This window comes from Canis lupus, chromosome 28 (genome assembly GCF_048164855.1).
Source record: "Canis lupus baileyi chromosome 28, mCanLup2.hap1, whole genome shotgun sequence".
Classification (NCBI taxonomy): domain Eukaryota; kingdom Metazoa; phylum Chordata; class Mammalia; order Carnivora; family Canidae; genus Canis; species Canis lupus.
This window is the reverse complement of record NC_132865.1, coordinates 12,487,963-12,501,279: the sequence shown is the minus strand read 5'-3', so window position 1 is coordinate 12,501,279 and position 13,317 is coordinate 12,487,963. Positions and strand designations below refer to the sequence as shown.

At 34.5% G+C, this 13,317-nt stretch overlaps 1 protein-coding gene across 13 annotated transcripts in view; it reads left to right on the top strand.

Annotated features, from left to right (window-relative positions):
* LOC140620186 (zinc finger protein 385C-like) overlaps window positions 1-13,317 on the top strand; it is a 450,118-nt gene that overhangs the window by 96,050 nt on the left and 340,751 nt on the right. The window contains exon 7 of one of the 13 annotated variants that reach the window (XM_072804086.1): window positions 7,835-8,044. The exons of the other annotated variants lie outside the window; for them this stretch is intronic. Coding sequence (XP_072660187.1) covers window positions 7,835-7,957 — 123 coding nt within the window. The 3' untranslated portion in view covers window positions 7,958-8,044. Of the gene's footprint in view, window positions 1-7,834; window positions 8,045-13,317 lie in introns of those variants that run through there. 13 annotated transcript variants of the gene reach the window in all.

Sequence of the window (13,317 nt, the reverse complement as noted above, 5' to 3'; positions counted from 1 at the left end):
GTGCCAGGCATCATGTGAAATAGTCTACTTTTATTACTCCATTTAATCTCCAAACCAATGAAGGATAATCTGAGATGCAAAGGGGATGAAGAAGCTGAAAATTAGAGGTATTACTTACGATTAGTAGCTAAGAAGGAGCAGAGCCAGAATTTTGTCTGTCTGTGAAGCTATCTCTTCTACTCTGTGTTATCTCCTAGGGGAAATACAAGGTTCAAGAAATCTACCATTCTAACCTCAACTAACGACTAAAGTAAGGCTGTCAGGTTATTTTACCAGGAACCGTAGAACTTGCAGAGTTAGAAAACTAGAAGATGGTGACCAACTCACACCATATTAACTTTAAAAATGAACAAAATATTGGTTTCTGAATAATTTTCTGCCTCAAAAAATAATAAAAATTTACCTTAAATAAATGCAATTATATTTTCAGTGACATAAAGGTATGATGGCAGATCCTAAATTAAATTGTTTTGCTATTCACTTTCCTTTCATCACACAATTTAGTTTGGCATAATTGCATTAACACTATTTGACCAGAATTACGTTCTGGCATTGCCTTAGATTTGTGTTTAATTCTGTACCAATTTCTGTTGACCTGATGACTAGGCATTACTCCTGTCTTTCATCAGCCAACCCCTTAAATGTAACTTGAACAGTTTCTTGAGCCCTGTAGGGAATTAACTAATACCCACCATACTACTGTGTTTCAACCACTGAAATGACAGCTGTATTAATTTCTTATGAGTAATGTGCAAATGGGGGAGAACATATTTTAAAAATATTATTAAAAACACTCTAGAATTCTTCTAGTCCAGTACCCTGTTTTCATGAAATAACTGTCCATAAACACAAATACCTATTACATCTGGGCCATGTGCTGGGATTTGACAATCGTCTCTCACTTTCTTGCTCCAATATTTGATAGTCCTGTCATGAAGTTCTCTATTTAGTAGCTTTGAGTTTCAAGGTACTCAAGTCCTCCTACGCCCTTTTCAATCTTTTGTTTGCTTTCTAGTGATCAATCCACATGTATTTTATCCTTCAGTCTCAGTGATTCATTGTTCAATTAACATTTCTTGCCTTCTATAAATTATTCCTCAATTAAGTTTAGCGTAGGGTAATTGGTTTAACCTGCGGCAGCCTCCTCCCATCTGCATTACTGCAGAGACTCACTATCCTAGAAGTTCTGCTATTCTTGATACCAAAACATTTCTCATGCACTTTTTCTTCCAATGGCATGCTATTGAGGTCAGAGGAAAAGTTACATACTCATTTAAGGACAATGTAGGGCTATTAGCTCAGCATTTTCAGTTCTTCTCAAACTCATTACTGTATGAATCTTGATGAATTTATGTGACACTCTGCATACAGAATACAGCCATCTTTATTACCACCATCATCATCATTACAGATCACTGCTGTATCTGTTGATGATTCTTCTTGTGTTTGATAACTACAGAGTATCAACCTGGTTGTTTTATGAAATGGTCAATCTAAGACTGAAAGTAAGAAGCAAAACCTAGTAGAAGTCTTGATGCCTCTGCAGGATATGCCTGTATGTATGTACAAACATAACCTAGATGAGGGAATACACAAATAGGAAAACATATCTTCCTGTTATTATGAATGGGAGTTCATCTTTTTAAAAGATTTTGTTTATTCATGAGAGACACAGAGAGTCAGAGACATAGGCAGAGGGAGAAGCAGGTTCCCTGTGGGGAGCCTGATGTGGGACTCGATCCTAGGACCACAACCCAAGCCAAAGGCAGACACTCAACCACTGAGGCACCCAGGCACCACTAGAAGTTCATCCTCTTGCTAGAGAGTTTGGTGTAATGAGGTGGAGGAATCAGACAAAGGTAAAGAGACCTGATATTTAGGTAAAATTTGTTACTGTTTACTTTGGTGCTTCTCAGTTTTTAAGTGCATTATAAATCACGTGGGAGTCTTGTTAAACTACATTCTCTTTCAGTAATTCTTGGGTAGGGACTAAGATTCAGAATTTCCTACATTAGGTTCTTAGGTGATGTTGATGCTGGTTTGCATTTTGTGTAATAAGAACTTGTTTAACTTTGAAGAAGTCTGTCATTTCTGAGTTTTTTTTTTCCATTCACAAAATAAAATGATTGAACTGATGAGCATGCAAGGTGCCTTGTCAGTCTTCCAATGTTTTGAATTGCATAAGCTCTCTATATCTCTGTTAAGATATATTAACTCTATCCTTTGGTGATTTTGTCATAAATTTACTTAAGAGAATTTGTTTTCCTGCTTCTTTCCTTGTTCCAGATGGGGTTTGAATCACAGTTAAAGGAATTTGAAATTAATAAAAGCTTTTCTTTTTAAAAAAATTTAAATTCAATTACCCAACATATAGTTCACCATTAGTTTTAGATGTAGTGTTCAATAATTTATCAGTTGTGTATAACACCCAGTGCTCATCACATCATGTGCCCTCCTTCATGCCCGTCACCCAATTACTCCATCCCCCCACCTACCTCCCCTTTAGTAACCTTGATGAAGTCCCATTAGTTCATTTTTGCTTTTGTTTAGTTTGTTTCCTAGAGTTAAGTGCCTCACCAACATTTGTTTTCTGTCTTGTTAATTTTAGCCATTCTGACTGGTGTGAGGTGGTATTTCATTATAGTTTTGATTTGTATTTCCCTAATGCAAGTGATATTGAGCATTTTTTTTCATGTGTCTATTGGTCATTTGTATGTCTTCTTTAGAGAAATGTCTGTTCATGTCTTCTGCCCATTTCTTGACTGGATTATTTGGTTTTTGGGTGTTGAGTTTGTTATTTATATATCTTGGATCCTAGACATTCATCTGTCATTTGCAAATATATTCTTCCATACTGTAGGTTGCCTTTTAATTTTACTGATCGTTTCCTTTGCTGTGCAGAAGATTTTTACCTTGATGAAGTCCCAGTAGTTCATTTTTGCTTTTGTTTCCCTTGTCTCTGGAGATGTGTCTGACAAGAAGTTGCTGCAGCCGAGGCTGAAGAGGTTGCTGCCTGTGTTCTCCTCTAGGATTTTGATAGATTCATGTCTCACATTTAGGTCTTTCATCCAGTTTGATTATATCTTTGTAGGTGTAAGTAATGGTCTAGTTTCATTCTTCTGAATGGTCTGCCCAATTTTCCCAGCATCATTTATTGAAGAGACTATCCTTTTTCCATTGGATATTCTTTCCTGCTTTGTTGAGGATTAGTTGACCATAGAGTTGAGGGCCAATCCTGGGTTTTCTATTCTATTACATTGATTTGTGTGTCTGTTTTTGTGCCAGTACCATACTGTCTTGATGATCACAACTTTGTAATATAATTTGAAGTCAGACATTGTGATGCCACTAGCTTTGGTTTTCTTTTTCAACATTCCTCTGGCTCTTCAGGGTCTTTTCTGGTTCCATACATTTTAACAATATTCTTCCAATCTATGAGAATGGAATTTTTTTTTCATTTCTTTGTGTCTTCCTCAATTTCTTTCATAAGTGTTCTGTAGTTTTTAGAGTACATATCCTTTACTTCTTTGGCTAGGTTTATTCCTAGGTATCTTATGGTTTTGCTTTTCTTTTTATAATTAAGCTGTAAACTGTAACTTCGCATTATGGAGACATACTAAGAAAATAGTTGAGTATCTATACAACAAATAGTTATATGTATATATCACCTTTATTCTTGGATATAGTACTTATCTGTGAATATATATATACTTACTAAAAATGTAAGGATATATACACCTGTGCACATATAATAGTAAATAAATGAGGGGGGTAGAACAATAGCATAGGAATTCCTGAACTTATTTCCTTTCATGGTTACACCAAATTTAAAGCTACATATGAATCATTTCCCTTTGAAAAAGACCTGAGAACTAGATCAACTCTTCTCCACAACAAAGAAAAGTTAAAAGACAAAAGAAGGAAAATTAACTAAAACTGTGATAATTAGTTTGGGATATATAGAATAAAAAGATATAAAAAGTGGTAGCAAAAACAAAATGTGAAGGGGGAGTAGAAATGTAGAGTTTTGGAATGTGTTCAAATTTAACTTGTTATCAACTTAAAATAGAGTATCATATACGTAAAGGGTGATATATGTGAACTTTATGGTAACCAGAAAGCAAAACCTAAATGAGAAAAGAATATAAACATAACAGTAAAGAAAGTCATGAGGCTATAGAAAGAGAGAGAAAAGAAAGAGAGGAACAATAAAAACAACCAGAAAACAGTTTACAAAATGGCAGTAAGTACATACTTGTAAATAATTACTTTAAATGTAAATGGGCTAAATTTATAAATATATATGCATAACATAGAAGCACCAATATATATAAAGCAAGTTTAACAGGCCTAAAGGGAGAAATTAGCAGAAATGCAGTAGTAGTAGAAGATTTTAACACCCCATTTACATCAATGAATAGATCATTCAGACAGGAAATTAGTAAAGAACATTGGGCTTAAATGACACATTAGATCAGATGGGCTTAATAGATAAATACACTACATTATATCAAAAAAGCATCAGAACATATGTTCTCAAGTACATGTGGAACATTCTCCAGGATAGATCACATGTTAGGACTCAAAAAATCTCAGTGAACTCAGGAAGAATGTAAGTCATATTATGCATCTTTTCTAGCCATAATGATATAAAATCAATTATAAGAAAAAAAAACGAAAAATACTACAAATACATGAGAATTAAACAACATGTTACTGAACAACTACTGGTCATAGGATAAATCAAAGGTGGAATAAAATACCTTAGGAAAAATGAAAACAGAAATATGATAAAATCTATGGGGCACAGCAAAAGTGGCTCTACGAGGGAGATTGTAACAATTCAGGCCTACCTCAAGAAACGTGAGAAATCTCAATTTAACTTTACACCTAAAGGAAGTGAAAAAAGACAAGCAAAGCCCAAAGTTCGTAGAAGGAAGGATATATTAAAGATCAGAGCAGGAATTAAATGAAAGAGACTGAAAGGACAGTATAAAAGATCAAAGAAACTAAATACTGGTTCTTTGAAAAGATAAAACTGACAAACCTTTAGCTAGACTCACCAAGAAGCGGGGGGTAGGCGGGGGGCTCAAATAAAATCAGAAATGAAAAAAGAGAAGTTGTAATTGATATGAAGAAAATACAAAGGATCATAAAAGACTACTATGAACAGATATATGCCAAGAAATTGGACAACCGGGAGAAAATGGGTAAATTTCTTAGACATTTACAATCTTTCAAGACCAAAGCATGAAATGGAAAATCTGAATAGTCTTATTAGGAGCAAGGAGATTGAATTGGTAATTAAAAACCTCCCAACAAGCAAAAATCCAGGATCACATGGCTTCATTGGTGAATCTACCAAATATTCAAAGATTTAATATTGTTCTCAAACTCTTCCAAATAATTGAAGAGGAGGAAAAGACTCCAAACTCATTTTAAAAAAATAGATTTCTATTTATTTATTTGAGAGATTCTGAATTGAACTGAAGGCATATGCTTAACCATCTGAGCCACCCAGGCACCCAGATTCCAAACTCATTTTATGAGGCCGCATTACCCTGATACCAAAACAAGACAAGGATAATACAAGTAAAGAAAATTATAGGCCAATACCTCTGACAAACATAAACACCAAAATCCTCAACAAAATACTAGCAAACTAAATTCAACAATACATTAAAGGGATCTTGCACCATGATCCAATGGAATTCATTCCAGGGATGCAAGGACAGTTCAACACCAGCAGATCAATCAGTGTGATATACCACATTAGCAAATGAAAGATAAAAATTAGACAATCATTTTGATAGATGAAAAAAAGCATATGACAGAATTCGACAGTATGGAAATTTCTCAGAAAAGTAAAAATAGAACATCTTATTTTACCCAAAGAAAGCAAAAACACTAATTTGAAAACATGTACGCCATCCCATGTTCATTGCAACACTATTTATGATACAAGATATAGAAACAATCTAAGTGTACATTGGTGGATGAATGGATAAAAAAGATGTGGTATATATATTTAGTGGAATACTACTCAACCATAAAATCAATGACATCTTGCCATTTGTGACAACATGGATAGACCTTGAGAGTATTATGTACAGTGAGATAAGAGAGGAGGACAAGTAACAGCATGATTTTACTTACATGTAGAATCTAAAAACAAAACAAAACTAGATCAATAGACATAGGAAACAACTTGGTGGTTGCCAGAGGCGCGAGGGATGTTGGTGGGGAGATGAAATGGGTGAAGAGAATCACGATGTACAGACTTCGGGTTATGAAACAAATAAGTCTTGGGGATGTAATACAAAGCATGGGAAATATAGTCAGGAACATTGTATCAACTATCTAAGATAACAGATGGTAACTAGACTTACTGTGACCATTTCACAACGTCAAAGCACTATGTTAGACACCTGAAATTACTATAATATTGTATGTCAATTCTAGCCCAAATTTTTGAAAGAATATAAGTAAATATAAATGTGTATGAACATTTGATTTTTGATACTTTTAGCGTTTTTTAATGGAAAGCTTCACAAATGTAAAAATGCAAATGAATATACATACCAATCACCAAACTTTAAAAATAATATTTTTACCAGGTTTTTAAAAAAGATTTTATTTATTTATTCATGAGAGACACAGAGAGAGGCAGAGACATAGGCAGAGGGAGAAGCAGGCTCCCTTCGGGAAGCCTCTACCCCAGGACCCTGGGATCACAACCTGAGCCAAAGGCAGATGCTCAACCACTATCAGTAGAAAGGGCAGGTGCCCCTTTCTATCAGTTTTTAAAATCTGTACTGTATTCTCCTGCCAACTCATTTTTTAGGAGGATTTGATTATTTTAAAGTAAATGCCAAATATAATTAATGAGTGGGTTGAAATACAACATTACTTTAATACATTTACTACAACATTAAAAATTTCAAAAAGACTGTTACTCTTTCAAGATTGTACTTTGTGTGTGTGTAATTCTGTAAACAAAATTGTATAAGTCCAGTGGTGTGCTGATAGATGTTTGCCAACTGACTCTCTGAAAACCACAAAGGAGAAACCACAGACCACTGGTTTACTGCATTTACAATTTCTCTGGTGTAAATACTTCCACTATGACTAATTTGAAGGCGGTAATTTGACATTAGTAAGAACATGGATTTGAAAAGAGGTGCTTATAATAGTTCTCTTGAGCCAGAATAAACTGACTTCAGCACACTGTATAAATCTGCTTATTTAATAACATGATTTGGGCACATAAGTATATATTTCCCTCGGTAATTCAAACTAATATTTGAGTCTTGGGTCATTTTAAGTGTGGAATGAGTAACTTATTTCTGTAAATATTTTAATTTATGTCAATAAGTTATCAAAGATTTGTCAGTTGTCTGTATGAGAGGTATGGAATATGCTATGAGTAATGATTTCTTAATTTGATTTAACAATATCATACATCTGTGTCATGGCACCTTGTACCAGTGGATGTTCAAAAATTTGTTCAGTGCACAAATCAAATGTTACAATATGTAAATGAAGTTATAATTATGCAAAAATACATATTCTCTTTCACATATCATTGAGGCCAGAGAATTGGGTGTTTTATTTAAAATAATAATTTTAAGCTATATAGGTGATTTATATTCAAGATTTAAAAGGCCTCTGGCCACTCTGTTCTCAGGCATGTGAGTCATCTAAAATCAAGAGATGGAAATCTGGGGGATGCAATGTTAAATAATGTGTGAGTGATGTAATTTTATTGTGTATCTCATTAGTAAAATGCTGTAGGAGATGGTAATGTTAAAAAAATAAATCTTTCTTTTCTTAGACATCATTTTTCAGCATCATCACATTTAAAGAGTCAATTTTCAGACAACCTGATGGGAAATCATATGAAGTTATAATGCAGTACAGACAGTTGCTATTCTGTGGATCAAAAGGAAAATCATGAATCTCATTTCTAATTCAAGCTGCAGTCTCTTTCTGTCTCTTTATTTCCTCTCTTTTTAATCTTCTGCAACAAACAATTTCAAATCTCTTCCACCTAATAAAATGTAAATTACCTCTTGGGTTCACAGTTATTAGAGCAGTTTTATTAGCTCTTGCACTGTGCAGCATTCTGGTAAGGAACTGGGTTATATAAATAATCATCTTTTTCCTTATCTCCTGGCTTCCATCTATAATTGATGGTTTACATCACCTTATCATACAGACAACCATTTCTTCATAAACAAATATGTGATCTGGTGCAGATGTGCCTGAGTGTCCTAAAAAGCCAATATATCAATTTTGCTGCATTTTAAAGCCTACAATTTCATGCCTAACACTTGGCATTGTAACCATGGTATCTGTAGTTAGATGTCGGATCCAGAAACATCAAATAGAAGGATTATTTCTTGAGTCTGTTATACAGTCAGAACTGTAAAAGGGACAAATTGTGAGAGCATAGAAGAAGACTATGTGTAATATTTTTTTTGTATTTTAAAAAATACTCTCCTTAGGGAATTTGTTATTTGAAATGTTTACAAGAAAAAAGTTACAATCAAGTTAGTGTATTCTATATATGGCCCTTAGGTTTTACAGTTCCTCTTCAAATAAAAATATATTAGCTGGATTTTTCCATGTCTCTTATATTAAGAGTTAGTGTGAAGAATAACTGAGCTATGTCTTTCCAGTTTATAAATTTTGATACACATGTAAACATATAAATCTAAAATTTTTGAAATAATATTACCTTTTTCTAGATGCTAAAGAATTTTTGAAAAACATCTAAGCATTTTGATTAGATTCTTTGGTAGACATCTGTTTTAGTTTTTTCCCGCTCAGCATATATTTTCCCTTTCTTATAACTTTCCAACCTACCTTTAGGAATGTTTTCCACTCACTGTACAGTTTTGATGGAAAATTAATCAAGGTGCTCTGCCTATAATCAACAGAACTAGAAGAATTCTTGCATACTCCTTTAGCCAAAGATCTCATATTAGGTGTCCTACCCTCTTTCCTCACAATTAAGCTTGTGGGGTGGGCAGTACTATGTTCTAATTTTGAGCAGTAAGATTTTCTCTCTCAGGAATTATGAATATTACTGTATATAAGAGATTCAAATGAGACTGATTTGTTGTTACTGTTTATTCACTTGTTTCTTTTCCTAGGTGAGGCTTGAGTTTTAATTTTTAAAATAACCAAAAGTTCCATCAATGGATTTAACTAAACCAGATGCAGTTTACTCAAGAGGAATTTAACTACTTTTTTTTAAGTGGGAGAAGCAGCAGCCTTGTGATTTAAAATAAATCCATCAAGTTATTTTTCTCTCTATTTTATATGATGGGTGGATATTATAATAGAAAAGATGTTATTTTTCTGTCCTGGATCACAGGTGTCTGATACTGCCATCTAGAGACAATATCTGTCTGGAGACCATTATGAAATAAGATCCAGGAGCAATTTTAGGATGCCGTGGAACTGTATGGGTCAGAGACTTGGACTGTGATAGCTGTATTGAACCAGGCTTACTGCCAATAGCTGGTTAAATGATATACTCATGGGCTTCATTCTCTGAAACCCTATATGAACCATATGATTCTGGAAAAAAAGAACACATTTTTTTTAAGAGTGATCATATTATTCATTGGAGAGAAAAACCTTTTGCGTTTCTTTGGTTTGGTTTTGTGAAAAGTGGCTAAAAGTTCTGCATTCTAAACTCTTTTTCATTCAGACCAAGGACAAGGAATATTCTTGTTTCACCTTGGATAAGTCACTTAACCTGGACCTTAATTTCTTTACCTGTAATAAAATCTAGGCTCATTACCCATATAACAATGTGGTTAGTTACCCCATGAGTTAAAGCGCTTTGCATTTTCTAGTTAAAATGAAATATGTAGTATAATTAAACAATAATACAATGATGATTAATCATTTTTCACAATTTAATTATGCAATGTGTATGATTAATCATTGTAATTTAAAAGGTGTAATAAGCAAGCAGTATAATTATGTATAATGGAACATGAGGTATAGGTTAAAAGGTATATATTAAAATTACTCATAAGTATCCTGGAAAAAATTATTAAATGATATCACTGAATATGTCTTTAATGTAATTAGTCTCAGGATTTTATATGTAAAAGACAGGCATTTCTTTTCCTTTGCACCAGGCAAGGAAGCTTTCCCTTGTTTTCTCTATCTTCTTTTTCCAGCTGAGTGTATATTTTTAAGTGCTCTGCATTTTTTATTCAAGTCTTCTAAAAAGGGAACAGAAAGAGATCTGAGATTTTTGGAAGGACAGACAGGGTCACCTCTCCTGGTAGAATCTTTAATGCTGGTCTTCATTTGAACGAACTATTTAAATATAGTCAGCTTCCATCATACCAACACCTCATGCTTAATTGCCTGAAGTTTGGGTGAGTTTATCCATGCAATGTCAAGAAAAGGTTAGTTTTTTTTTTTTAATTTATTTCAGCAAAAGAAGATGTTCAATAAGAGGAGATAACACAAAATTCCCTGTTGTTCTTGCTGTTTGATACCAAAAAGAGGCAATTATTAACTTTTTCCTCTGTAATGGTGATATAGGAGAAAATATATCTGCTTATTAATTAATGTATTTATCCATTCAGAAAATAATATGGGTTGTCACCATGCTTCATATAAACATCTAGTGGATGTCCATATAGTTATCTAGTGCCTTCTCTAATAGGAAGAGAAGTTTCCAGTGTCACTGAGTGAAATTTGTACCAAAAATGATGGCCTCATTTTCAGTTGAGTTTACTGGACACAAAACAAAACAAAATATTGATAATATGCTGAGCCTAATTCAATAAATTAAGTCTACCTTGAGATTTTTAGCTTATTTCTGGGAATTAACATTTTTAATAACATCTTTCAATGGGAAAAGACATTCCAGGTTCTAGATAAATGACTGAGTTTAATTTTGTAATACAACTTAGTTGTAAATTAGAGCCTTGCTATTCTTAAAGATAAACCACCAGGATGATCATGTTATGGCAGGGATAACAAGAAGATGCAAATAGCATTTTTCTGCTTTAATATCCTAGAATCTATGATACATAAATTGAGAGTAGTGTTTGATTAAATCACTAAACGGACAAGGAAACATTTTGAAAAGCAAGTGTTGTTTGTTATGCCTTTAGGGAATGATTCCTCAATCCTACACTTATAAACAACTCTCAGCAACCTCAACAGGAGTTAAGCATGTATTTGGAGAAGCACATAAGCAATCTGAGGTGACAGGACCCTAGCTGGGTCTTGCCATTATGAGTCATGCTAAAGCAAAGTGTCAGGTAGTGCAACAGAGCTAAGGATGCTGGGTAGGAAGCACAAAGTGTATCTGCTGAGAGCTGTTGATATGGCTTCTTGAAGAAGTGGTCATATGCAGTGAAAAAGGAGGAAAAGAAAAAGGAACGGAGGAAGATGATAGTAAGGCTGATGAAGCCAAAGCAGATTCCACTGTACACCAAGAGGCAGTTGGACTGGGCTACAGAGAATTTATTGATCTTTCTATCTATTTCTGCTCACTTTCCATTGGGATAGTCTTTTAATAAAAATAGAGGAGCTTCTGAAGCCATTCTCTTTGGCAGGGACTCGTGTGGTCATAATAATTTGACCTATTATGTATCTAGAGAAAACAAAATTGCAGATGGGCCCATTATTATATGCTGAGGGAATACAAGGCATAGATGGGAATTGCTAAATTAGTACTGTAAACCTTACCTGCTATAGAAGTTCAGAGCAAATTGCCATCTAAGCAAGCTTTACTCTGCAAGTGATACTTAGTTTAACCTTAAAGGAAATCTGTTATGTAGAATGCAGGGTAGGAGAGCGTGCTATGGAGATGTAATATTGAGTAAAAGTCTGAAGGCGTAATTTGTAGACCAAGTCAGGGAGATGATGAGCTGATCATTTTAGCGTAGCAAAGGAATTCTTCTGGACAAGAAACTGGTATTTCTTGTGTTGGGCTAGAATTGGTTACTTTTAGCTTTTCCCAGTTCCATTGTCTTCGAGGTCTTAATGGCTTATCCTCTGCAATTATAAAGGTAGGTTAGCAAGGGTTTTCATTCATTTATTTATTCATTCATTCAGTTTGGACTATGTGGTGGTCTGTTTTATGTGTCATCTTGACTAGGCTAGAGTCCCCATTTATTCAAACACCTATCTTAGTGTTGATATGAAGGCATTTTGTAGATGTGATTAATGTTTATGAGTTAACTGTAATTAAGAAAGACTGTCTCTGATAATCTGAGAAGGCCTAATTCAATTAGTTGAAAAGCCTTAAGAGCAGGCTATGGCTTCCCAAAGGAAGAAGAAATTCTGCCTACAGATAACAGCTTTAGCTTGTGCCTGAGAATTCCAGCCTATCCTTCATAATAGCTAATTTCAGATTTCTGATTTACCCAGCCAGCTCTACAATCATGTAAGCCAATTCCTTGCAATAAATCTTTAATATATATCTCATAATGATTCTATTTCACTTTTTGGGACCCTGACAGACATAAAGTGCCATAACAAGTAGATTTGAAGGGGAAGGTGTACTGGGAAAATAATGTTATATTAGGAAGATGTTATGTGAAAAGTGGCTTATGGAAGTTATATTAGGAAGATGTTATGTGAAAAAGTGAGGCTTTAATAAATAATGACTAAATCTAGTGAGAGTGTGTGTTGGAGGTACTGACTGGACTGTTAAACTAATTCAATGAGAAGTTTGAGACTTAGTTTTATAGGACTGGACATGGAGTATGGGATTCCTGGCAAAACAAGGGACCTGAGGAATCAGAGTAACAATTGAAGTTAAAATCTATTGGAAAAGCTGATGTGGAGTACCTGGGTGGCTCAGTGATTGAGCATCTGCCTTTGGCTCGGGTTGTGAGGCAGAGACAGAGGGAGAAGCAGGCTTTCCATGGGGAGCGCAGTGTGGGACTCGATCCCAGGACCCCAGGATCACAACCTGAGCCAAAGGCAGATGGTCAATCTCTGAGCCACCCAGGCACCCCTAAATAAATAAAATCTTAAAAAAAAGAAAAAAAAATCTGATGATTGAGAATGTAACGTCGAGATTCCAAGTCCAATGCACCTTGGTTGCAGATGTTTTGAAGCCAGATGGAGATGTAATCAAGGCTAGGGCATATCAGAGGTGGAAAGAGCCACTGACAGTGGATGTTGTTCCAGGAAGATTCAGTTCGGCTTGAAGAGCTAAGGGCAGGATGAGATTCAAAGTACTAAAACAGCTTTGGATGCCACAGCTCTATGTCATAAATGAAATAACATATGACACAATTAAGGCAGTGTTGATAATAGAAA